A 26139-nucleotide genomic window follows, 5' to 3' on the forward strand; every position below is an offset into this window, starting at 1 on the left:
AAAAAATCTTAAATGCTGATGTTAATTTGGAATACTTAAAGGGATGCACTTTAAACAAACCCACTGATGCCCAGACTCGTGTAGATAGTGTATTCTGTATAATACGTATACAGGATGCAAATGTTACTGAGAAATATTCAAAATATAAAACGCATCATTTTCCAAAGCAGTGTTTTTTTATATTTTAAAACATGTCCGGTCATATTATCGTCAACATATTACAGAAGCATATCACAGATAGGACAGAAATGGTTATGGATCCTGCAGGAATCAAACATGAGAGTTGAAATTATTTGACTCACTCAGCTCTGTAACTATTGGTTGTTAGGAAATCAGAGTAAGAAAGGAAGTTACAAAATAGACCATTCAAGTAAGAACCTATTGACCTTTTGTGATGGTCTACAAGGGAGAACCTCTGTCAAAGCTTTCAGAAGTGAGTATTTGGCATAGCCATCAAAGCTGTTCTGAACACGGAGGCTTCGACAGCCCCTCTATAGAACAGGATTTTTGAGCACAATTTCTACTGAAGATAGAGACGTGTACATTTATGGTAACAACAGCATCACGTTTAATGACATTTAAAATACTTTATCGGTAACTCAATCGGATTGATGCTTTGATTTTTTGAGGCTGTAATTAATATTTTAACTAGAATAAAGAATGTGAAGTACTTATTCCGTTTTCTTTGGTTCTGCCAATTATGTTTAAAATGGACTCAAAATGAAAATGACTTTTAAGAGGCTGGTTGAAGCTTTTATTGTGAAACATAGACGTGACACCGGAAACGGATGTGCGACACGGAATGTTTTCGGAGACGCACAGTCCGCCATGTAGGACGGTCTGTGTTATTACGGAAGAAAGACTGTGTGTTTAAAGTCCAGCTGAATCGAAGTTAGGTTGTATTTTATATTAAAATGCGTCAAAAGCTGCCAGAAACTGCGGGCTGAGCGTTTACACTGACGGAAGAAAAATGGATGCGAGAGTCGGCAGCGAAGTAACGTCGATAGTGGATGCCGCGATCCGGGCCACGATGTCAGTATTCAGAGATGTTTGGGCGAAAGAGGCGCCAAACGTGGAGTGGGAAGAGGCCAAGTTCAGCGAAATCCACGAGATAGAGCGGGGCCTGGTGATCCAGATCCGCAAAGTGTTCACGAAGTTCACGTCGGAGCTGGTTGAGGAGAACGAGGCTCTGCGGGCCAAAGTGGAGCGGCTGGAGGATGTGCTGGAGAGGAAAGCCGAGCAGCTGGAGCAAGAGCTGGAGGCTAGAGTGGGTCAGCTGGCCAGAGACATGGAGCAGCTGGAGACCGAGCTGAAGAGCATCAGCGATGGCAGCAGCAAGACGGAGGGAGACCGGACCCACATCCTGTTGAGAGGTGAGGGACAAAAAGTCCGTTGTCAGTGTGAGCTGGGAGAAGTCGTTTACCTTTACACCGTGTGCAGGTGAGGAGCATTTCAGCAAGACGTTAACTGGCAGAAAGCACATTGTTATTTATGGCGGGGTCAGTTTTATGTGTTGGAAAATATAGCGTTTTTTTTACTGTTAATAAGAAACAATGACGCGCAATTTGAGCAATTTAGTCAGCTAAGGAATTGACTGAATGTTTGGGAAAATGAACCCGTAATGAATTATTTGTTACGTCAGTTTTCAATAATGTGGATTATTTGCCAAGTCTGCAAATTATTAAAAATAATGACCATACATCATAACAATGTCCCAGAGACCAGGTGATTTATTTTGGTTTTCATTCAACAGCAAATCATCTTCACGGTGTTTACTGTAAAGGGGCTGCACAAAGAAAATAATAGTATTTGTGATTCTTTATTTTAATTTTTTGTGAATAAAAGACACTGTTGTCTTTATTGCCTGTAGTAGTTTATTAGTTTGTAGATGCTTTGATTGTGTGGAGTAATAGTGGAAAACTATTGTAGAGTGGAGCCCTACTAGACAGACAATGCAGCAAGTAATTTATCCAGTGTCTGTTTGTGTGATGACCTAGTGCAGATCCATAATGTTAAAGTTCCTTGAAGGTACTGAGAAGTTTCCAAACCCTATAAAATAAAATGACCCTCGATTCACCTGAAATGTCTCTTTGAAACAATACAGGTGCACCTGTGACATCAGTAACCTCCATCCAAGCTCCTCCAAAACCCGCTGCTCCTCTGGCTGCTGTGAATGAGTCTACCTTAAACGACGTGCCAGTTTCAGCAGAAAGTACTGAAGTTGTTCCGAGCTCCTCGGCCGAATCTGCGTCTGTGCCCAAACCTGCAGCAGCCCAGATGGTTTTTGTTGGGAGAGTCAGTTCTGCTCCCACAGTGCTGGTGGTGGGGGCCAGTCAAGTCGCCCAGACCCTAGCGCCATCGACAGCGCTCTCTGAAATGGTGGGAACAACCCCGCTTATCATCAAACCAGCCGCCTCGCTTGGGTGGACTCCTCAAGACATCCCCAGTCCAGACTCCAGCACTGTCGATGGGGTCGCCACAGTGCAGGAAAAGGTTGTTGTTTCTCTGCTGTTTTTGGTTCAACTCTGTAGATTTACAATTGTGTGAAAACTGTCTGCAGAAACTTAAACACGCCACTTCCTGAGCTTTGCAAACAGTGCATCTAGCACTATTAGCCATGACTTGATTACTTTTAGGATTTCTCAGGTCTGTGGAAAAATTTCAGTCATTGGCTTGTTTCTTTCAACTGTCTCCTGTCGAGGGTATAAAAATTTGTCTTAAAGAGGTTCTCCTAGCTAATCCTAGCTTATGTTTGCCACAGTGTCAGGTTAGTCTCAGGTGAACTTTGCAGTGCACTTATGCACCGAATGATAACTCTACATCTTGGTGAAAACCTTCAAAGACATTGTGGAGAGCGCAAACATAGGCAACTCATTTTTGTATTAATATCACTCTTAAAACCCTGAACAAACCTTTTAAAGGACAAAAAGGTGTAGAAAGAGTGTTGCTGTCTAGAGCGAAACATTATGGTCCAATGGTTAGTGTCTCATCCTAATCGGAAGCTTAACTCCTCCCGTCAGTGTTAGGGGGGTGATTGCGTGCAACTCATTTTCAAATTAAAGGCCATTATTTTTTTTTCCATTGTGCATCACAGAACCCAGTGGAAGAGTCACCTTCAGGGAGACCGAAGAGGATCAGGAGACCAACATCTAAAGCTGCAAAAGGTGTGATTACATTTTATGGATTTGCTTTTACCAGATGTTAACATTATGTAGAATATGTCTAAGATATGTCCCTCTTGAGGAAACATTAATAAATATCGAACAAAAATTTTAATTTTTAAACTTTTCCCCTCTGTTTCTAGATTTCACTGACGACAGCATAGAAGATCAAAAGATCAAGTCAGATGAAAGGCTCAGAAAAACAGAGTCACAGGCTGCAAAGCGGTACTACTGTGAGCAGTGTGACGTTGGCTTTCACTGGAAAGCTGAACTCAACAAACACATTAAGGTCCACAAGAAGCCGTTTCCCTGTGAGCAGTGTGACAGAAGTTTCCTGCAGAAGAAGTCTCTGGAGAATCACCTCTTGCGTCACGAGTCTCGTAAAGCCCCGCTGCCTTTCCCGTGTCCTCAGTGTAAACGGTCGTACAGGAAAGAGCAGTCGCTTCAGAATCACCTGAAGCGACACCAGAGGTTGAAACTACCGAAGCCGTTCGCCTGCGATCAGTGTGGGAAAACGTTCAGAATTGAGCAGTCCCTGGAAAACCACCTGCTACGGCATGAGAAATGGAAGAGAATGTTGAAGTGCCAGCTGTGTGACAAGACCTGCAAGACGTCCGTCCAGCTGAGGTGTCACATGGCCGTCCACTCTGAGGAAAGGCCGTTCAGATGCGAGACCTGTGGGAAGGAGTTTAAGAGTAAAGACACGCTTCGCTTCCATCGGATGGTTCACACAAGTGACAAAAAATACAAATGCTCGATGTGCGAGGAGACTTTCAAATACGCTCATTCTCTGACAGTTCACAAGAGGAAACACACGGGCGACACTCCGTTTGTATGCACCGTGTGCAACAAGCCATACAGGACTGGCACTGCCCTGAAGAGACACAACATAGTTCACACAGGAGAGAAACCGTTCACCTGTCACATATGTGGCGCTGGGTTCAGCCTGAACAACAACCTGAAGAGGCACCTTCGCATTCACACTGGAGAGAAGCCTTTTACCTGTCAGGAGTGTGGCAAGAGCTTCTCAGACAACAACAAGCTGAAGTGTCACATGCTCATCCACGGCGCCAAGAAGCCTTTCATGTGTGACCTGTGCGGGAAAACCTTCCTGTTCAACTGCAGGCTGGTGGTGCATCAGAAGTATGTGCACGCCGAAAGGAGCGAGGGAGCAGATGACACACAAAAAATCTTCACGACTAGAAGGCAAAACAAGTCGGTGGTCAAACCGTTCAGTTGCAAAATATGTCTGAGAGGTTTCAGCGCAGCGTGCTCACTCAAGCTTCATGAAAGAGGCCACAGTGAGCACAAGGAGTTCAACTGCAGCACATGCGGGAAGTCTTTCCATAACAAATACTCCTTCAGCTATCATCAGAGAAGCCACGCAGGGGAGAAGCCCTTCGTCTGTGACGTGTGCGGGAAGAGATTTTTCCATGCCAGTAGTCTAAAGCAACACGAGCGGATCCACACGGGTGAAAAACCGTTCAAGTGTGACCAGTGCGGCAAGGCCTTCAGGACTGACGGAAACTTCTACAGGCACTTGCGGATCCACACAGGCGAGAAACCTTTTGAATGTGTGTACTGTCAGAAGAAGTTCCACCAGTCCAATCAGCTCAAGTCCCACCTGCAGGTCCACACAGGCCAAAAGCTCTACTCCTGCCAGCAGTGTGGCCGGGGCTTCTCGGATTCAAGGCAGCTAAAGAAGCACAGCTGTGACGGGTCATAGATGGTGACTACAAACACAGCGTAGCAGCAGCGGCGCCTCCGTCTCTCTAAGCAGAAGTCATACAGGCGCAATATTGGTTCTGTGATACTGACAAAATCAACTTTTATCAGTTTTTCATTATAGCTGGTATAATTCACTCAAATAAAAGTTTAGAGTTTATTTTTAAACTTGCTTGTTACGGCTCGAGCATGGTAAAGAAATGGTCCATCATAAAATATTCTTGCCTTTGTTTTGGCTGCTGGTTAACTGATGATTTTGACAGGGTGGTAGTAACCCTCACTTGTCATCCCTCTTGATGTGTTAAAGGGTTAATCAAAAGCAATTAATGCAAACTCTGATAGAAGTTAGAGAGCTTAACAGCATTGTTCTTGGCATTTATAGTTCAGTTTATTTTATTTTTGTGTTCAATAGCTCCGGCTGTTGAAGGAATTGTAAAAATGTGGCTGTTTGCCTTTGTAGGATGTTATTTAAAAATGTCACATTTATATTTGTCAGAGCCTCTTTGGAAAATTAGCAGCAAAAAAAAAAGGCTGACTGAAATGACAATGTGTTTCAAGAGTTAGGTGTTAATTCAGAAACTAAACCCTTTTCTCTTTTTTTCAATTGAATTAATTCAAATGAAGGCTATGCTACTTTTAGGTTGCTTTTGTTATTTTTGAAAAACCTAACTATTTTATATTAATTTATGCATTAGGAATCCACAGTAATTCCTTAAAATGCTATTTAGATGTAATCATTTGAAAAAAATTAACTGTAAATTCTCATAATTGCTATTAAACAAATTTGCAAAGGACGAAACGAGTTTTATTTTGAAACATCCCCGTGCTGCTAGTTCCACTTCCGGGATCAATGGCGCTCAAGTCTGTTGTTTCTCATTCGGTTGTTTTTAAGAGTTAACTTCGGGGGGAACATGTTAGAAAACTCAGTGTTTTATTTAGAAACAAAGTCCATCGTAGACACAGCCACGCGGACGGCAATTATTGTAGGAACTTCAGAAGAAAATGGAGCCACGGAGCGAGATTTGAGACGGAAGGTGAGCGAGTTGTTTATATTTTATCAGACACGCTACAGGCGGAGATTGGACCGAATGAATAAAGAAGGCAGTGGCTGCGTAACAAAGATGGCGGACAGCGGAAGCTAGGTGGCTAACGTTAATGCTGTCAAGCTTTTAAGAACTAAAGCGTTTAAATACGGAACAAGGTAGATGTTGGTGAATAAAATGTTCACGAAGGACATTAATGTTAACTGTTTGTTTTATTGAATGTGTCTTAAAGACTTGCATCATCTGTTTTGAAATTGTGCTCATTCCCACGGTATATTTATAACCATGTCAGTGCTTATTATTTGATTTATTGAGCCAATTCAATATTTTGAAGGCAAGTAATTACTTTATTATTTATTTTATTTTATTATTGATTTTATATTCCTTAAGTAAAGTTTGCCATGCAGTGGCCATTCTACTGTTTTCGAAATAGACTGCGAGCAGTGCATTGAAATGAATCCGTACTTTATAGACAGACAGGCCTGTAAACTTTACATTATGTAATATTTTAATGTAAGCCATTTGATGCTTCTTGTTTTTTTAAACTTAGTCTCAAACTTTGTTCCCTGATGTTTGTTCAATAAAGCAGGAAAATAACATTTGACCGGCTTAACTAATTAGATATTTTATTGATTATATTTTGTACTGAGAATCAGCAAATCAAAGGAATTAGTAGTTGTCAGTTGCGAGGACTTTTAATGGTAAACGATATAATTTGGCAGGTTATTTGATAACTTTTATTTACCCAACTGGTCAAAATAATAATAGCTCATTTATCACAAGTCCCGCTCCTGTCTCCAAGGTGATGACATCCTGTATCGGTCATCGATTAAACATCAGACAGTTTAAAATCCATGTGTTATTATAAATTGCGGTGACTACTTTATGGTAATGCTCACAGCCTCATTTGGACAATGTTGTGGAAATGTTGGCGCGTGAGGCGGCAAGAAAGATCAGCGCCGTGTTCTCCCAGCTGTCCTCGCTGCTGCGACGTGAAAACCAGGCTCTGAAGGCTGAAGTGGGTCGCCTGGAGAAGGAGCTGAAGGCTGTGACTGAGAACTTTGAAAACGCCACAACGTGGAGAGAAAACGTCCTGAACGGCTGCCCAGTGCTGTTTGAGCAGAGCGGCTTGATTTACACCTTGAAACCGTTTGGGAAGTTAAAAAGAAAGACTGACCAATCCTTAGAGGGAGCCACAGGATCCCCACCTGCTGCTGGTGAGTTTAAGACCCGAGAAATGTTAACACTTGGCCTCATCCAGGTGGGCAATTGCAATTACAAAATAATTTCTACATACACTGCTCATTATAAAACATGTCAGTAAGAATATCGAGTGTATCTGAGTCAAAATAACAAAAACAAAAATATGTGAACAGCAGAAAACACAAAATTGCTATCTTTCCTAACATACCACCTGCTGTTTACACTGTTGTTAGAAAGTTTAATTTCTTGTGATCTCAAAAAGTGTTTGTTGTTAGTAATTTCCCAGATGTTGTATTTCAGTCATCATAAGACTGGATGGAGGTCTGTCATTTCCAGGTCACTGAGGTAGCATAAATAATGTATCCTCCTTTGACATGCTTTGGTTGTCTGCTGCTGTGGCCACATTTATTCCGCTGGGTTGACCGACAAAGCTCGCATCCATGAAGGCGTCTTTAAGGAACTCGAGACAGCTGCCATTACTGTCGTAACCACAGAGAACTTCTGGTGCTGGCAATTGACGGATAGCGGAGGAAGCGCTAATATTGAACTTGCAATCAGAGATTAACAATTTGCAATTCGAGATTAGTGAATTTGCAATTCGATATCAGAGTGATGATGATTTTACCAAATCATTCAAAAACAAAGTAATTGAATGAATTAGGTAAGTTTAACCAGCCCTTCTACAAGCATGAGGCAGACCCCCAGAGTTTAAGGGAACGCTGGGATGTCTGTTACTCTCAATAATGTGCACAAACTTTCTACATTTTCATTCCTGCCTAGATGCTGCTGAGGATTCAGCCCCAGTGAACAAACCAGAATCCAAAACAACTGTCAGCCAAAACACACGGACAGCAGGTGTCCAGAAGAAAGGAAAGCTGTTTGTATGTGACGTCTGTAACAAGAGTTTTAACCGTAAGTTTCATCTGATGAAGCACATAAACACTCACAAAGAACAGAGGCCTTTCGCCTGCGACCGGTGCCCCCGTAAATTCAGGAACACATCGACTTATGAGTACCACCTGCTGCGACACGAGGAGAAGAAATTTGCTACATTCAAGTGCCAGCTCTGTGACAAGACGTTCAAAACCAAAATGCACCTGAAGACGCATCAGCTTGTACACACAGACACAAGGCCGTTCGCCTGTTCCACCTGCGGGAAGGGCTTCAAAACCAAACACAACCTGCAGGCTCATCAGGTCGTGCACACAGTTGAAAAGCCATACAAATGCTCAGAGTGCGGGGAGGGCTTCAGGTACGCCTTCACCCTGCAGTGCCACAAGAGCATTCACACAGGGGAACATCCATACAAATGCACGATGTGTGGCAAAGCTTTCATTAAGAGGCGATCACTGAGGACTCATCAGTCGGTCCACAGTGGGAAAGTGTTTACATGTGAGACGTGTGGAGCGGGCTTCACCCTGCAACACAACCTGAAGAGACATATTCGTATTCACACAGGTGAAAAACCGTTCATATGCAAAGTCTGCGGGATGAGTTTCATTCAGGACAACAAGCTCAAAGTCCACATGCTTCTTCACGGGGCTTCCAAGTCGTTCATGTGCGACCTATGTGGGAAAACCTTCCTGTACAACTGCCAGCTGCAGAAACACCAGAAAGTCACTCACGATGAAAAACACGGGCAGGTCATGAGAAGACGAGCGGGGGAGCGAGGTAAACGCAGAGTCATCTATCGGCGGGACAGAACGACGGTAGATGTGACACCATTCAGCTGCCAGACCTGCCACAAGGGCTTCGACACTGCAGGGTCCCTGAAGAGACATGAGCAAATCCACACAGGTCAGCTGCAGTACAACTGCAACACGTGTGGGAAGTCTTTTTTCTACAAAGCCACATACGACTACCACCTGCGGGGCCACTCGGGAGAACGACCGTTCAGCTGCGACGTGTGTGGGAAGAGGTTCATCATTCATCAAGCTCTCAAGTCCCACAAGCTGCAACACTCTGGAGAGAAGCCACATAAATGTGAGCAGTGCGGCAAAGCTTTCAGGATCTACACCAACTACATTAGACACCTACGGATCCACACCGGGGAGAAACCCTACGAGTGTGAAGTCTGCGGAGTGAGGTTCAGGCAGCTCGGGCACGTGAAGTTTCACATGCAGGTCCACACAGGAGAAAGACCATATTCCTGCAGCAGCTGTGGACTTGGATTTTCAGACTCAAGGCTGCTCAAGAAACATAAATGCATTGAGAAATGACAGAAAATGTTGGGAAACACAGTCACTATAAATTAAAAGTTAGCACGTGTAGGTTACTACGAGTCTAGAAGCTACACTTGTGCTTCTGCTTTGCATCTATGCGAAACCTATGCTGCAGGCAATGCCAGTGGCTTATGCTGATGTGAGAACTTCTACTGTCCACTGGTGTGTCTGTGTCGGTGCTGGTGTTTAGGCAGTGGGGTTTTTTTTCCCCGCTGTGGTGAGGTTTGTTTGTGTGCTACAAACAACGATGACTAAAACCGTCTGGATCAAGTTGGAGCTGGAGCCAACATTTGTTGAACAGCTGTTGCTGAAAGTGCTGCAAACCAGAAAAGATGAAAGACTCCATCCATCCATCATCTTTAACCACTTATCCTGTTTAAGGTGGCGGGGGAGCTGGAGCCTATCCCAGCTGTCATAGGGTGCGAGGCAGGGTCTCCCATGGACAGGTCTCCAGTCTATCTCAGGGCCAACACAGAGAGACATACACGCAAACACGGGGAAACCATGCAAAGGCCACGGTCGGTCAGGGACGTGAACCCGAAACCTTCTAGCTGTGAGCCGCTAACCACTCCACCACCGTGCTGCCCAGATAGAAGACTCACTGATCATTTTTTGTAACAGCACAGTGTGAATCGTTGAAAAGTGTAATTGTGCTCTTTGAAGAGTAACGAGTAAATAAAGGTTACTTTTGTTTACAATACTAGTTTGTCTTCAGTATTGGAACTTATCATGTGGTATTAGAAAGGCAGCAGAGAGCAATAAAATAAATATTGTCCGGCTTATTTTGATATGTTGGGAGTTAATAAGACAATAACTGGGTGTGTATTATTAGTATAGACATTATTGAAAACCCTAGTCTGATACTTCTAAAGAGTAATATTGCTAATAATGGACATTAATACATGTATCATCCCCCTAAATCATGTGAAGTCATATCTGTGACATTACTGCATTTAATAATAGTGCATCCAGCCTTACTGGAATCTTTGGCAATTTTGCCAGTCAACGTGACAAATGTCAGCGTTTTGTGACGGCGGTCTGGGATTTTAGTTAATGTTAAATGTGAAGGAGTTTGGAGCCTGCGTGCTTTTATTGTGAAAAGCACGACCTGGGAAGAAGAAGATGATGAGATCCGTGTTGGCTGTGAGTGGGACGAGTTGTTGCTCCATGCTGATAAAATTGTGGCACCAAAACGCTGTTTGTTTTGTTGTGTTTCTTTCTTTCTTTCTTTTTTTCTTTTTAGAACCTGAACAGTAGTTGTAGCTTCCACATCAACCTGGCAGCATGTCCGATCTGGAGGCGCAGGTGGGCGCCGTTTTGGAAATAATGGTCAATACGACTGTGACAGAAATGGCCAAAGTTATCGGCGGCTCCGATTCGACACGCGTGTCCTCAAGTCCGGCTGAAAACACACACAGTTGCCCGGAGAAGGTAAAGTGCTTATGAAGTGATTCCATTCGGTGTGAGCTGTTGTTTCGGTGACCTCCTCCGCTGTGTGTTTGCTTCTGTCTAGACAATCAGCTGATCATAGAAATAGAAGAGCTAGCTAGCAGCCGTAGTTAGCTGTCAACCACTAAACTTAAATTATTACAGACTGCAGGGCTGTTAGTGCGAAAATACGTAACCATAATTAAATTAAACTATAAATTAGCACAACGATACAGTAAAATTAATCTCCGGGCTCCATTTCGAGTTGGACAAGAGGCTCAGGCCTATCTAGCTGCTCTATGTCTAGAAACGTTTCAGCTACAGGTTTCACAAATGAAAATGATCATAGACTGACAGTGAGAAAACGGGGCCCTGGGCACAGAGAGGTGAACACACACATTTCATTTGGTCATCGTCAGTTTAAAATATTGTTTTAGATTTCTTTAACAAGCTCTTTGACTTTCAAACAAGAAATATTAGGTCATATTAGGCCCCTTAGACCCCTGTGCCTGTTCGCAGAAGACCCATTCAGCAATCCATCAATGCTAATAATTAATTTTCAGTTAGATTTGAAACGAACAAATGACAGATTTTTTGTAAACCTACATTTGTAAAAAATGTGGACCTTTTTCAAGTCTTTAAATATACAGTGCTTTTTAAAAGTCTTAGGTAACCATTAGATTAGACCATTAGATAACCATTAGATGTTTGAGCAATGCACTGATGAACATGTATATTTATTTCACATTTTTTTTTAAAATACAGCTAGAAGATATAGGAAATATGTACCCAGAACTAAGAGACACAGATGTTTGGAAAACTGCTTCTTTAGACTAAAGTAATTAGTTTTAAGTGTAGCCTTGTACCTCACTTGTAAGTTGCTTTGGATAAAAGCGTCTGCTAAATGACTAAATGTAAATGTAATGTAAGTGTAGCCTCCCCTGGCAAGCCGTTGAGGAGGGAATGAATAAGAGAGAAGAAGTTTCCCAGAGTTTGTTTCTGAGAGACTGGAAGAAGTGCAGCAAGGACCTGGCTCAGCGCAGGGAAAACGTGCAAATTCCACTCAGAAAGGCCGCAGCCAGCCAGGATTCAAACAGCTCTACGTGTTCCACACACAGTGTTGCCCTCTTATGGCTTTATTTTAATAAGAATTTAAATATTTCCGTGTTTCACAGAAAAGTCACATCAGAGCGTTACATGTCCAATTTTGCGCTTGTCATAGTCAGTATGAGTATTGATGGAGTTTACAGTACCTTCCTCTAACAGTGAACTGTATCATTCCCATCAGGTGATCCAGCTCAGTGTCTTCATGACGTCTCTGGCTCGAGAAGCTGTGGAGAAGATCTGCCAGCTTTTCCATGAACGTTCCTCTCCGCTGCAATTAGAAGTACACAACTCAGCTGCATCACTGTATTTTTGTTTAAAAGCCTTTTGAAGTCAAACCCAGTATCGGTTTTTGGGATGAGTCTTATCAGGACAATGATTTTATTACGTGTCATCATACAGCGTCACTGTTATACTACTACTATCATATGAAGGTGTTAATTCTAGTATGAATCATCATCCAAAGCACAGGCTTTACCGGCAGGCTTCTATGCACCTGTTGCTGGATCAACTAAGGGACAATTTTCTTTTTACTGACCCCTGCAAAGATGAAAAATTGGGATTTAATCAACAAATACTCTTATGCAAAATGTATTTTCTTTCTTTCTCAAAATTGTCACGTTAAATTCATCGAAGGCTCCATTTCATTTGGATCTAATCAAAGGGTGGAATAACGCTCCTGCCTGTTTGTAGCTTATTACGCATTGCTCTCATTGATGTCAGGTCAGTGTTTTATGCTGCAAAACATATTGTTTATGAATCAGGCCCTTCAGTATCCGGATTAATTAGCTTGTTAAATATAAGGTGTAAGGTCAGACTACAGAGGTTATATTAATATGTCAGACATACATTTCATTTACTGGTTTTATCCTGACATGTAATCAGTATTTATGCTTCAGTTTAACACTGTAGGATTTCTGCCCTCACAGTCATCTGAAGACAAATTCAGTAATTGGTTCGAAAAGTAAAACTCCTTAAAAATTCTTTAAATGACCCTGATATTATTTAACAACCTTTTTTACCAGCTCAACCACATTTGCTCCAGCTTAGTTTAAAAGACTTATTTGAAACAAGTGGATTATCTATTATAATTACCTCTCAGTTTTATGTTTTGTATGTTAATAAAATAAAATGATTGTCTAAATTCTTATTTATTTAATTTATTTTTTAATAGCCCACATTTTCTATTTGGGACAAGTGAGTTTAGCTTTCAGGGAAGTAAAGCGTCTTGGCTAATTCCACGTTTGGTGTGTGCTACATACCTTTAAGTCACTTTGAATAAAGTCATTTGGTAAATGACTAATTGTAGCCTCTCTACTGTTTCTAAATGTCGTTTTTGTAAAAATATGCGCTCAAACAAATGTTTTTGCCTGGTGGGAAAGTTATCGTGCGTAAGGTCTTAACATGCGTGTGGTTAAAGGCAAGTTTATATTCAAACAAAGAAATTGACATTTTTTAATTGTAAAAGTATGAGTGAGAAGAGAAACCTGAAAGTAATATGGGTATTGACATACATGTCACAGAAGTAGTGCACCTAACATTCAAATTGCTTTTCAGCAAAACAAAATGACAAACACTAAAGGAGTAAATGCCACTGTAGAATCATATCATCCAGTCCTGCTGACACAACAGATAAGTAGAACATTTTACATTTGCCTTGTTTTGTAGGTGTCACAAGGTGTGGCAGAGATTGCAGAGCTGAGGAAGAGACTGGAGATGGCGGAGACGGAGTTGAAGCTGGTGTTAGAGGGCAGCAGAGGTCACAACGAGGCAGAGGAGACAGTGGAGGAAGGCAGCAAAGACGAGGAAAGAGAGGAAGGAGGGACTGCACAGACCAACCAGCGCTCGGTGAGGAAGAGCCGCAGAGGTGAGGTGGCTCCAATCAGTTGTGCTGCCAATAGTTAAATTATGACAAATGTTGATGTGTAACGAATCTTTAAAATTGCAAAAAAAAGCCTTTTTGTTTTTCGCCTTTTTTTTTTTAAGTAGTTTTCATCTCTTTCTGAAAACTAAAATGGGTGGATGTGCTTTGTGGAACCATTCCTCCAGTTCATGCAGTCCTTTGAGAAATTCTTTGAAAAGATGAGCGTAACAGGGAATAAACCACCTTCATCCACTTCATTGAAATTGCTCAATGAATGACTGCCGAAGCCTCATTTCAACTTTAGATCAAGAGATGTGGCTTTTCGCCCCCATCGTTTTGGGCTTTAGGAAATCATCACTGTTCACTATGAACAGGAGCAATGATCATAACGTGAAAAAACAGTGTCAGGTATTCGTGTGGGCCCCTGGCTGTTTTAAAGCACAAGTGAAACCCCTTTTAAAAGCCGAGTAAAAGTGTGATAACGGCCGACGTTGGGCAGTTGAACTGTTTAACTTGTGACGAATGATGGCGAAGTCATTAATAACGTCATGTATCTGCCTTTGATGTTTTCCTTTGATGTTCGGTTGACCAGTTGTCGTAGAAACAATGTATTAGAAAGTTTGCTACAAGTGAAGTAGTTGAGCTCAGTCTTTGGAAAGAGCAGACGCAGCTGTAGGAGCTATAAGGTACAGCTATTAGAGATTTAGGTTCAGTTATTAGAGCTGATAGAAAGAACGGACAACAAGGTAGAAGTGACAGGTTCAGCGTGTAGCTGTGGAGGCACACGGATTCTTATCTTGTTTGGTGGAATTGATTTGTGAACGTGTTTGTGAAATTACCATTCGTAAGCCTGTACTGTAGAGTTGGTCTGTCATCGGCTCAGTTGAGAAACGTGGAATCCAATAAATGTTCAGGGTTCGTCATACAACGATCTGTGAAGTGGATAATTGTTGGACCAGCGGATACACGTAAGATGGCCTCTACATTTAGCTTACTTTGGTTTAAATACTAGAACAGCTAAAGTATGTGTTTGACTTTTTTATTCATACTATCATCAGATTTCCAGATGACTTCGCAGTATGAATTATGTCTTAAATATTTAGTGCATTTGGCTCTGTTTGAGGGTACAGCAGTTAAATGCTGACATTGTGCTTTGCATTGAAACATTTAGTGCAGTAAGTGCAGCACATCCAGCTTTTTATTACTGTATGAGCCAACGTATGTGTTCTGCTTTGTTTTTTCTTTAGTCAAAGAGAGTTCGCTAAATAAAAAAAAGTGTACGTATAAGCGTATCAATGATGTCATAAATGACATCACGTAACTGCCTTTGAAGTATTTGCCTTTGAAGTTTACTTTAGTTGTCAGGAAACGATGTTTGCGATTGGAGATTTTAGAGGAAAAGGTGCAGGAGAGCAACATGGTAGTTGGTGGAAAGTTGAGTGTGTGGCTGGATTCATGGAAGGGGAAGTCGATCCAGCTAGAGAAGACCGACACGGAGAGAGCTTTGCAAAGTCCGATATATGCACAAAAGACCAAATTAGGGCAGCTGACAGACAAAAAGAGTTTTGTGAGATAAATATCTCAGTTAAAACGCTCCACTCCACAAAGTTAAATCAGAAGAGGAAATTAATTTAGATCAGACCTGCTGGTTTGAACCAGGGGCAAATTCATTCACAAGATTTTGTGACAGTGTTGCTCGTTGGAATCAAGACGCCCATATAAGTGCACAGAGGAAACAAATAGGGCAAGGAGGGACGTCCTGAAGACAAGTGTGTCAGTGGCGTCCTCTTGGAGATGCAGGAAATCCAAAACAAGTTCGCCTTAAGGTTGAGCTAAGAAAGGGCAGCTTTACTAACAAAGGCTGAGGCATTCAGGCAAAAACACACTCTAGAGGAACAAGAAGAGAAGCTTAAGGCAGAAAGGGAAGAATTGGGAATAAAAATTAAGGCAGAAAAGGAAGAATTGAAATAAAAAATGAAAGCAAGGAAAGAATAATTGGAAGTGAATGCCTTGCTGCTCTTGCTGCTACTAATGCTCAACATGAGAGGCTTCAGAAATATGAAGGATCTGTGGGGGGTCGGGCGACTCAAATAGCAGCAGGGACCATTTCAAATCAAATCCTCTTGCTTTGCTCATGGAAGTGCAGCCAGAAGGACGTTAAACACCAAAGGTTTTCTACTCTACCTCCTCAAAATATTCCCAACTTTAGTGGAGATCCTCTGGACTATACACTCTTCATCAGAGCATTTGAGCAAGGGGTTCGTAGCAGTTGGCAATTAACCAACAAGCTTGGTAGATGGGGAAACTACAGGCAGAGCTGAAATGATCGCTTTTCTGCACGTTTCTGACGTGAAGTGTTGGGATCATTTCCTCTTATATAGGTCGTTAAGTTGCGGAGGTTTTTTACGCCCGGTACCTGAACGAGCACTGATGTTGTCCGGTCGAGATGATGCGACGTAACGTTGACTTTGCCTGAGCTGTCTGCTCCCTCTCTGCTCCAGACACAGGACACTTGGCTGAGCTCTGTCCTCGCTCAGACCCAGAGGGAAGAAGCTGCTCCACTCGGTGGTTTTCTTAGTGCTAATCTCTTGAAGAATGTATATACAATGATGTCAGAACACATCGTGGATGCACTTTGCAGAAATGGACGTATTTTCGTAATAGATTACGTTGATGCTTCGCCCCACCCCCATAATAAACACAGAAAAGTTTCACAGTATTGTATGTTACTTTCTCACTGTCACCGTTGTACAAAAGTGCAGATAAATTTTTTTTTTTTTTTTTACAGCTGTGAGCAGTGGTGATACTGGTGTGAAGAGATCACCAATAATCCACTTGTGGAAAGGCAGAACTTATGAGGTACATTTCTGTCCTGTGTAGTTCGTTTCCTAATCTTCCGAAAGAAAGAAAACATTTAGTTACTGGTGGGAAATACAAAGAGTAGGTGTTTTAAAAGCTTTTATCTAGTCTGACATATTAGTGAAAATGTAGACAGTTTTCTTCCTTAACAGGTCTTCTCAGGACGAAAACTGTAAAAAAACTGTTACTCATAGTTGCTTTTTATAAATAATGCACATGATATAACAGTAAACGCAGTTAAAAAAATAAATATCACTAGGCAGGACAATATTCTAAAAATGAAAATAAAAATCACGGCACACGATGTTCATCAAACTGTCGGGCAACAGGCATCTCTCTGTGTAATCTAGATAGAAACATTCACAGAACTGGGTGAGGTCGTGTACCACAAGATGCTATCAAAGTGCTTTACACACGCGCGCACACACACACACACGCACACACACACTGGGTGCTGGCCTAACTCTCCAGGAGCCACATGGTGTTGGAGGTTGTATTTTTGTCTTATCAATACACTGTTAAATAGATAAGTGATGACAGATGGACATTCATTTACTCTTCTGTGGAGACTTCCTGTCACCTGACAGGAAGCACTAATGCTGTGTGGAGAAAGTTGGGTGTGGGGAGCTGGTTTGCTCTGTATGTGTTTCTTCGTGGGCCTGGCTGTGTGTACGTGGGTTTTCTCGAACCTGCCCTGACAAAACACTTGTTTAATGTTGTCCACATATTCTGTAATCGTTGGGATTTGCTTGTCGGCAGCCTGGATGAGTTTGTCTGTCTGTGCCAGAAATCGTTGTTATTGTCCCATTGGTCACTTGTAAGTCACTTTGTGACTAAATGTAAATGCAAGCTTATGTGCATCCACACAGGAGATCTCACGTATATGTGCAGTTAAGTGGCCTTGGGTGCGTGGGAGCGTAGGTTTGGAATAAAGGGGGCAGCATTTGTCAAAAATATGTGGATCGTGTGTTTTCAAATGAAGAAATATGGCTTTCGGTGGAGCGTTGTTTTTCTAGTTTTGAACAACAAGCGAGGTCTGTGACACAGACTAACATGCTAATCCAGGCTGCAGACTGACAAGCGACCAAACGTGAGGAGAGAAGATTCAGTGCTGGTTTTAGTGTCTGTAGGTGACTGTGGACAGTGATTCATCTAGAATATGACTGACTTTATCCTTTAAGGCTTCTAGACTAAACCATGAAAAATAGACGTATAATTATGGGAGGATGTTTCGTATGTTTTCATTTTCATAGGCCAGTCCAAAGTCTTAGCTCTTATTCATTCTTTCTCTTAGGACAGTGGACAACCAGTTATAATAATGGAGGAAGGATTGGAGGCATTTGCCGACCAGGCGTCATCTGATTCAGGTCCAAACAGAGACGAACCGGTCCAAGATGATGATGAGGATGAGGACCCAGACTACCAGGTTCATTTCACGAATACTCTTATTAGTTCTCTTGTTTAATAATGCGTTTGAATGTTTGACTCATTTTATCACTTCTTATGTTTTTACTTGTTTGTCATGTTTAGTGAAGAAATAAGACAGTAAACAAAGTATTATGGAAGCAAAAGCAGGAAGGTGGATTAAAGCAAAGTAGTCAAGGAATTGTTCATTTTATATTTTAGTTGGAGCCAGAAGATCAAGATGACGTAGACCCGGGATACACCACCAGGCCGAAACGTGTTTTAAAGCCCAGGTCCTATCGAGGTCGAGTGAAGGAGAGTCCGAGTCAGAACCAGCAACCTCTGAGCTGCAAGCACTGCAGGAAAACCTTCGCCAAGCTGCTGCAGCTGAAAGCCCACCAGGCCATCCACGGTGCCAACGCAGACAAACCCTTCCACTGCTCTCAGTGTGGCAGAGGCTTTTCATTCCAGCGAAGCCTCAATGCACACATGCTCCTGCACACAGGTGAGTTCACAGTGTTAAAACCCCAATCAGTGAACTGAGAGGTGCGGAAAGGAACAGGGTTATTTGTTTAACACAGAGCTCCACTGTTCTCACTTGCAGGGGAGAGGCCACACACCTGTGACATCTGTGGCAAAGGTTTCACCCTGAAGCAGCTCCTGAAAAACCACCAGCGTCTCCACGCAGATGTGCGGCCGTTTCACTGCGAACAGTGCGGCAAGAGCTTCTACCGAGCCCACGGCCTGAAAATGCACCAGATGGTGCACACTGGCGAGCGGGCCTACAACTGCCAGTACTGCAACAAAAGCTTCACAATACAAGGCAACCTGCAGCGCCACCTGCGCATACACACGGGGGAGAAGCCGTTCAGGTGTGAGACGTGTGGGAAAAGCTTCAATCAGGCCGACACTCTGAAGGGCCACCAGCGGATACACACTGGTGAGCGTCCGTTCAGCTGCGAGACCTGCGGCAAGTGTTTCATCCAGAAGAGTGCCTTGAAGATGCACCAGAAGACCTCTCACTCTGGCAAGAGCTCGCTGGCCTGCGTGGCGTGCAGCACCACAGTTGCTTGCGTCGACTCGCTACGCAAACACCTCCAGACGCACGCGGCGACTATTCCCTGCACGTGCATGCTCTGCGGCCGGCGGCTCAGCTCCATCACCGACCTGCGCTCGCACCAGCAGCAACACACTGTGGACAGGCCTCACAGCTGCGGGCTCTGCGGAAAGAGCTTCAAGTCGTCCAGTTACCTGAAAATTCACCTGAAGACGCACAGCGGGGAGAGGCCGTTCTCCTGTGACATCTGCGGTCGCATGTTTACACAGCACAGCAGCCTTAAGTCACATCAGGTGGGTTGAATACGGTACATACATATAACGCAGCTTGTACGTGACCTAAAAATGCCAAATCTATGTGGTCAACACACACTGACTTCACAGTCAGTGTGTGTTGACACACAGGACAGTGATGGCGTTAAGTTAAGATGACTTGAGAAAACCCACCGTAACCATTTTTTTCCATCTTGCCCTCTAAAGGTGGTCCACACGGGAGAGAAACCATTCAGCTGTGACACATGTGGCAAATGTTTCAGCAACACAGGCAATTTGAACCGACACCAGCGGATCCACACTGGGGAGAAACCATTCAGTTGTGACACGTGCGGACGCAGTTTCAACCAGGGCAACAGCCTGAAAGCCCACCAGCAGATACACACCGGGGAGAAACAATTCATGTGTGACAAGTGCGGGAAGAGTTTTTCCTACCTGAGGAACCTGAAGGACCACAAGTGTTTCTATGTCTGAAGCTAAGTTGCGATGTCTGCCCTGATGGCAGAGCCGCTGGTGTAAGGCTCCCTACTACACCTGCAAATGAATAAACAAGTGAATGGATTGAAAACATATGGGAATGAGTTTTTGTTGAGTTTCCCACATTTATTGTGGAAAAGGAACTAATACATTTACCTCCTTTATATGAAGGAAGGTGGAGTCTCTCAGTCCACTGTCATGGCTTTCAGAGGCTCGGATGAAGGCATTTGTTTCCCTGACACTTTTATTTAGAGCGTGAGCAAAAGGTACGACAGCTCGGATAAAACAAAATCCAACATTTTAAAGCAATCAGCTCCTGAGGAAAAGTAAAGTTTCATCTGCATATAAAGGTACATGTCAAGCTTAATTAACACTAGGTCATTTGCATTTCCAGAGTAGCTCGGAGGAGGCAGCATTGACGGAAAGGTTTTCTTTGTTTTTGGTTATTTAAACTCAAAAGAAAATTTGTGAGCTGTGATTTCTAGTAGCTAGTAGAAGAACATCTGGTGCATGTCCAGGTTTCTACGTACACTGCAGGAGGACCAATCAGGAGCACGTGGGTGAAGACCTGAGGTGCATTTTCTTCTTCTGTCCCACTGCCAGAGCCAATTATTAGGCTCCTGCTTTTATCATGGAGGGACATTGTGCACAGCTTCTAAAACGTTGGTTCACTGTGGTTCAATTGTGACCCATAGAAAGTTTTACAAGACATTTTCATTACAAACTTTCCAAGTTTCTGTGGTACTGGAGGTGACAGTAGCAATGTTACTAGCCATGGTTAGCAGTGTGTTGCTGGCAGCTATAAATGATCAAGAAGTGTGACTGACTTTTCTCCAACGGAACCGTTTAAGTTGTAAGACAAGTATTTGTAAGTGTTTTAACTGGAAGAGTGCTTTCCTGTCTGTTTCAGATGAGGATCTCCAGTAACTCCATGGAAAACTGGAATGAGAATGGAATGACACTAGGACTTCTTATTTAGAAGAAGCACCTGTAATTTATGGAGTGTGTGTATTTGTTACTTCTGGACTCTGACTGACACACATGGAAAAACACGCAAACTTACGTTTTGTGAGTTTTATTGACTTTCACAATGTCTGATTAGCTAAGTTTCATTCATTTGGAAAATCAACGTTTTGCAAGAGAAAACTGAGGACTAACATTAATTCACACAAAAACACTTTTAAACACCAGTAAAGCATTAAGATCTCAGATGAATGACTGTCTCGTTTCAATCTGTGCTGCAGCTCACTCCTGTAATAAGGTGCATAGTGGGAAAAGCTTGGAGAGCCTGAATTCTACCTCTGTTCAGTGTCTAAATCAAATGCACACAGAAACACAATCATGATTGCGGATGATTTTTGCATCCACTTTTATTAACCCCCTTCCCAGCAGATTTTAATGTCAATCAAACAATTACCACTTTGGGTTTTTTTCCCAAAACATTTTTGCAAAATAATTGCTTGATACCACTTTAACTTGCACTTTTGCATAGTCTGAGACGTCTTTACCTGATCAAATAAACACAATTTGTAATACACCCGTTATAACATTCTAAATAGTATTTCAATGTAAATGCTTTACAGTTTGCAGCACCCAAGAAAAGCAACATGAGCAAAAGACCACAGAGGGTAAAACCACATCAGTGGAAGTCACGGCGGGCTGGCAGCGAGGAGAAACCCAGTGAGCAGCATCTTCAGAGGAAGTAAAAGTGGTGAACTTGCAGCACTTGCAGTGCAGTGATCTTGTAACGACAGGTGAGGTGTGACAGGCTGTGAGGGGAAGAAGCAGATGGGCTGATCTCCTACCTTGTCTCCGTGTGTGTTGACCCAGCAGTTGATGTAATGCTTATGTCCACTTTTGCAGTCCCACATATTACCTGACAGATAGACAGTGTGAAGCCTCTTCAAAGGCTTCAAAACTCCGCTCTCCATTTCTCTAAGCTGATTCGATTTCAAACTCAGTATTTGGAGGTTTGTAAGTCCTTGAAACACAGCAGGCTGCAGGTGATCCAGTTTGTTTCCATCCAAATTGAGCTCTGTCAGCTTTGAAAGACCAGCAAAGACCTGAGGGTGTAAACTATCGAGGCTGTTGTTCTCAAGCAGGAGGCTGCGGAGGTTGCGGAGGGGTTGGAAGGTGGTGAAAGGGATTTCATGGAGCTGATTGAAGCTCAACCTGAGCTCTTTAAGGCAACTTAACCCAACAAACGAATCAGGAGACAACTCTGAGAGACTGTTGTTGTCCAGATCCAGTGTTGTAAGATTTGCTAGATGAGTGAACAGGCCTGCAGGAAGGGTACCTATGTGGTTTCCCTCAAGATTTAACTCTTTTAATCCAGAAAGGTGTCTGAACTGGTCCGAGTGTAGAGAGGAGATTTGATTATGAGAGAGCCTCAGCGAATCCACTCTCACCAAACCGTGGAAGACTGAGTGAGGCAGAGACTTGATGTGGTTGTCACTGAGGTCTATCTCCTTGAGGTGACTCATTTTGTGGAAAAGCCCTTTGGGAAGGTGCCGCAGACGGTTTTGATACAGGTAGAGGTTCTTCAGTGACTTGAGCTTCGTGAACAGAGCAGGATGGAGATCCGGAATGTGGTTGTGTGACAGCTGTAGTTCTTTGAGATCGGACAGTGAATCAAACACTCCAGCTGGTACGGCTGTGATCTGGTTGCTGTCCAACTGCAGCTCTTGCAGTTTAGTCAAGTTACTGAACACATCCAGGGGAAGACTGGTCAGTCGGTTCATGAACAAATCAAGAAACTGGAGGTTGATCAGGTCACTGAAGACTTTGAATGGAAGAGAGTCGATGAGGTTGTCGCTGAGACTCAGCTCACTCAGCACTGTCAAACCTCTCAGTAAAGCCTCAGGCAGACTGCTCAGCTGGTTGTTGCTCAAGTCTAGATGCTTCAACAGGCTCAGTGCAGAGAAACAGTCGTTTGGAAGACTGGTGAGGTTGTTCATCTTCAGATTCAGATGCCTGAGGCGAGGGACAGCCCTGAAAGCCTCAGCTGCAGCAGTGACGAGCTGATTACCACTCAGGTCCAGGTGCTGGAGACCTGCTGCTCCCCTGAAACTGACCACGGCCAAACCTCGAATTCTGTTATTTGACAGAACCAGCCTTTCTAATACCGTGGAGTTCTCAAAAACACCTTCCTCTATCTGCGTTATAAAATTATGTCTGAGGTGCAGTTCAGCCAGGGACACCGCTCTGTCCAGTGCACCGACCTCCAACTTTTGGATCTGGTTAAAGTTCAGAAACAGCGTCTTCAGACGGACTAAACCACGGAGGAGTCCAGCTGGTAGATATTCGATCTGATTCTCACTCAGATCCAGCAGGATGAGAGCAGGGCAGTTCAGGAACTGACCAGGCTGTAGAGACTTCAGGCCATTGTCTCGTAGCAAGAGCTTCAACAGCTTTGGCATACTGGGCCAAACTGGGTTAGTGGACAGAAAGAAGTGGATTTGGTTCGTAGTCAGGTCCAGGACCTACAGGAGGAGGAGGAGCAGACGTTCATGTTTCATTGTGTAAGAATGTTACAGTCTTGGTTTGAAAATGTGAAATTGAAAAGAACCAAATGATGATTTTTGTTTTTGCATTTTTAAAGCTGCAGAATTACATTTAAAGAAATGAATCAACACTGGTGACAGGATCAAAACCAATCTCGTGTCTTGATAAGAGCACAGTCAGTAGTTTGCAGCCCCGGTTTCTGGTTTGGCTTTTAGATAAAAACAGAAAATAAAATCTACCTAAGACCAAAAAGTAAAAACAACACTCAACATATATTTACAGATATTTAAGTGTGTGCATTGCATCCTGATGTGGCAACTATGTGCATATACATCTCCACAAAGGTCACACAGTAAAAAAGTATAACTTTTAACTCACGTGGGTTAAAAGTCATAGTGCAAACTGTGAGTTCTGATTGTGTCGTGTTCCACAGCTGTGAACCTTTTACTGAAAAAGCTGCTTAATGTTCAAAACCATCACACAAAGTTGGTTTCATACCTGCAGCTTCTCCAGCCCACGACTGGGAATTTGCTGAATCTCGTTGTAGGAGATGTACAGCTCCTCTGCGACGTCTGGCAGCTGAGGCATGTGGTTCAGGCCTTTCTCCTGACATCCAATCGAGGTTAGGTTGAGAAAACATTGGCAGGTTGAGGGGCAGATGTCAGACGCCCACGCCAACAAGCTCATGGAGGTCAGGGTTAGGGCTGCCAGCATGGTCAGCTACAGCAGAACACACAGCCTGAGATCAGTGAAACAGTCCAGATTCCTCCACCGTTTCTGGGTTTTACACCTCTAAAAATAAGAGATTTTAATTGACGTGCTTTACCTTTTGCCAAGAAAGCAGTTTTTTCCCAGGAACTTCTAACACATAGTATAGTTTTATGTCTACAAATTGCCAAGTTATCGTCTGAGGTTTTTTTAAGTGAAAACGTTACCACCGATGAGAAAAGCTGCTCTTCAAGTTCTCTTGTTCTCTTGCAGGATGGTGTTGCTGGAAACTGCTGCTCTTTGTGACACGTTTCTGCGTTTGAGTTTTTGCAGAATGAGGACACAAACAGGAGACGGTTCCTGCTCAGAGCGTTGTGGTTACCAAATCATGTCAGCTCATGGCTTCGTTGCACAGCTCGGTCTCTGTCGTGCTGACATGCACAGACTAAAATTCCCCCCTGCACACTGACAAACCTCATAAGTGAATCTGTCCGTTGATGGTTTCCTCTTCTAAAGAAATCGAGAGTCGTCTGGCTGTCTCTGACTTGATTGTGAGGAATAAGCTTATGGTAACAAACGTGTTGTGATAATCCACACACAGCTTAATGGTTCGGATTCTGAACTGAGCAGTGGTGTACAAACAGAAGAAGGAGGTTATAGTGACAGATGTGATGAGTGATAGAGTTAGAAAAGAAGTGGAAGGTGGGAATGGAAAACACTGGATGAACTCTAGGTGTCTTTATTTAAAATGTTGGAGTTTTATAGAAGCATATCAAGGCCAAAAGGTTTGAACACTACAAAACGGTCGTAACAGCGGATTTCTCAGATCCGTGTCTGCTCGAACTCAGATGCTGCCTCCATGGAGTGGGGTTTGTGGTGGGGGGTGGGTGTGTCTCTGTCACAGAGAGAGACAGATAAAGGAGTATGACACCAATCAGAGGTGGTAGAAGTACACATACTCAATACTGAAGAAAAGAACAAGTACTTGCCTAAGAAAAAGATGACTCCTCTACAACGATATCACCTCACACTCATTAAGTCCACATTCTAAATTGCACACTAACACAGAAAACAGCGCGTTACACGAAGTACTGAATTTGATGTGGCAAAGGAGCATTCGGAGCACTATGGGGACAAACATCAGTATTACCACCGAGAGCTGGGAAAACGGGAGGGATTAATCCATAAGACATCCTGATTTATATTCATCGGTTATTTATACTTTGTTTCATAATCTGCATCTGCAAAATAAACAAGGATGTCAAAACAAATGGAAAATTGCATAAAATTAAAAAGGTCCAGTAAACCAAAAGCCTTTACCTAATTACACTACTTCAGTCAGTGTAAGTAATTATGCGACAGAGGCTCCTGATATTTGTATTTATGATAATCTGCTTGATCCTTTGTCATTAAAACTATGAATTAAAGTACAGTACTTCTTCCTACGATAGAAACTTTTTAAAGAATCTGTGCTATTATTTATTGCTGAACATCGTCTCTACTTGTGTAGCTGTTCCACTAACTGCACTGTAAACACACCGTCACCTTCTCATTTCTCTTCTTCACCAACAGATGTCAAGTCTTTACTAATATCAAAGCTGAGATTTTTTTATTCTGTAACTGAAAACAACATGCAGTGTGGGGCTGTGGGGGGGCCGTAGCAGTGGTCCACAAACCACAGGATCGGTGGTTTGACTCCTGGTCCTCCTGGCTACAAGTCAAAGTGTCCCTGGGCAAGACACTCAATCCCCAAGTTGCACCCAGTGTCTGCTGCTTACTTGTAAGTTGCTTTGTATTAATGTATGTGCTAACTAACTGGTTGTAATTGTAATTGCAGTGTGATAAAGGTGTGACATGCATGGAGGAAACTGCCACTGTTCGGTCGAGAGGACAGGGAAGAACATCTCCAACTGACCACAAAACGTGTTGTTTAAGCCTCTGTGAGGGACGGGGAGCTCATTAGTACAATCAGCTGGTTTTCACTAAACCTGCACGTTAGGGAGGAAAACTGCAGATGGAGTATGGATGTACTTTGCATTTGTTAGGTGTCCTTTAAATTCATGTCCATGACGTCGGTTTGTGCATTTAGCAGCTAACAGGAACTCTCT

At 43.0% G+C, this 26139-nt stretch overlaps 3 protein-coding genes across 5 annotated transcripts; 2 read left to right on the forward strand and 1 right to left on the reverse strand.

Moving 5' to 3' along the window:
* The first annotated feature begins 786 nt into the window (after positions 1-786).
* Positions 787-10270, forward strand: LOC137129286 (zinc finger protein 721-like). Its single transcript, XM_067508259.1, has 7 exons — positions 787-1373; positions 2105-2493; positions 3095-3164; positions 3305-4884; positions 5720-5920; positions 6831-7146; positions 7913-10270. The coding sequence occupies exons 1-7, from the start codon at positions 971-973 to the stop codon at positions 9349-9351; spliced, it is 4398 nt and encodes a 1465-aa protein (XP_067364360.1). The 5' UTR covers positions 787-970; the 3' UTR covers positions 9352-10270.
* Positions 10271-10489: 219 nt separating this feature from the next.
* Positions 10490-19910, forward strand: LOC137128656 (oocyte zinc finger protein XlCOF6-like). Its single transcript, XM_067507027.1, has 8 exons — positions 10490-10785; positions 12071-12169; positions 13555-13753; positions 16539-16609; positions 17904-18035; positions 18236-18518; positions 18618-19363; positions 19550-19910. Exons 1-8 carry the CDS (start codon positions 10639-10641, stop codon positions 19814-19816), a joined length of 1944 nt encoding a protein of 647 aa, XP_067363128.1. The 5' UTR covers positions 10490-10638; the 3' UTR covers positions 19817-19910.
* Positions 19911-21158: 1248 nt separating this feature from the next.
* si:dkey-182i3.11 (leucine-rich repeat-containing protein 15) lies at positions 21159-25056 on the reverse strand. 3 transcript variants are annotated; one of them, XM_067507026.1, is made up of 3 exons: positions 24259-25056; positions 23822-24043; positions 21159-23301 (listed from the first exon to the last, which is right to left on the reverse strand). In XM_067507026.1, exons 2-3 carry the CDS (start codon positions 24035-24037, stop codon positions 21469-21471), a joined length of 2049 nt encoding a protein of 682 aa, XP_067363127.1. In that variant the 5' UTR covers positions 24038-24043; positions 24259-25056; the 3' UTR covers positions 21159-21468. The 3 variants fall into 3 exon arrangements, with proteins under 3 accessions (XP_067363127.1, XP_067363126.1, XP_067363124.1); XM_067507025.1 differs by having other exon boundaries at positions 23822-24115; XM_067507023.1 differs by having other exon boundaries at positions 24150-25056.
* Between the last annotated feature and the right edge of the window lie 1083 nt (positions 25057-26139).

Source organism: Channa argus, chromosome 6 (assembly GCF_033026475.1).
Source record: "Channa argus isolate prfri chromosome 6, Channa argus male v1.0, whole genome shotgun sequence".
NCBI lineage: Eukaryota > Metazoa > Chordata > Actinopteri > Anabantiformes > Channidae > Channa > Channa argus.

Bases quoted from the DNA above. Each gene is read 5' to 3' on its own strand.
- LOC137129286 (XM_067508259.1), top strand. From the start codon at position 971: ATGGATGCGAGAGTCGGCAGCGAAGTAACGTCGATAGTGGATGCCGCG. The intron at 1,374-2,104 runs GTGAGGGACAAA...GAAACAATACAG, and splicing joins GACCCACATCCTGTTGAGAG to GTGCACCTGTGACATCAGTA. The intron at 7,147-7,912 runs GTGAGTTTAAGA...ATTCCTGCCTAG, and splicing joins AGGATCCCCACCTGCTGCTG to ATGCTGCTGAGGATTCAGCC.
- si:dkey-182i3.11 (XM_067507026.1), bottom strand. From the start codon at position 24,037: ATGCTGGCAGCCCTAACCCTGACCTCCATGAGCTTGTTGGCGTGGGCG. The intron at 23,302-23,821 runs GTATGAAACCAA...CTCCTCCTGTAG, and splicing joins GTGGGCTGGAGAAGCTGCAG to GTCCTGGACCTGACTACGAA.
- LOC137128656 (XM_067507027.1), top strand. From the start codon at position 10,639: ATGTCCGATCTGGAGGCGCAGGTGGGCGCCGTTTTGGAAATAATGGTC. The intron at 10,786-12,070 runs GTAAAGTGCTTA...CATTCCCATCAG, and splicing joins CACACAGTTGCCCGGAGAAG to GTGATCCAGCTCAGTGTCTT. The intron at 19,364-19,549 runs GTGGGTTGAATA...TGCCCTCTAAAG, and splicing joins GCAGCCTTAAGTCACATCAG to GTGGTCCACACGGGAGAGAA.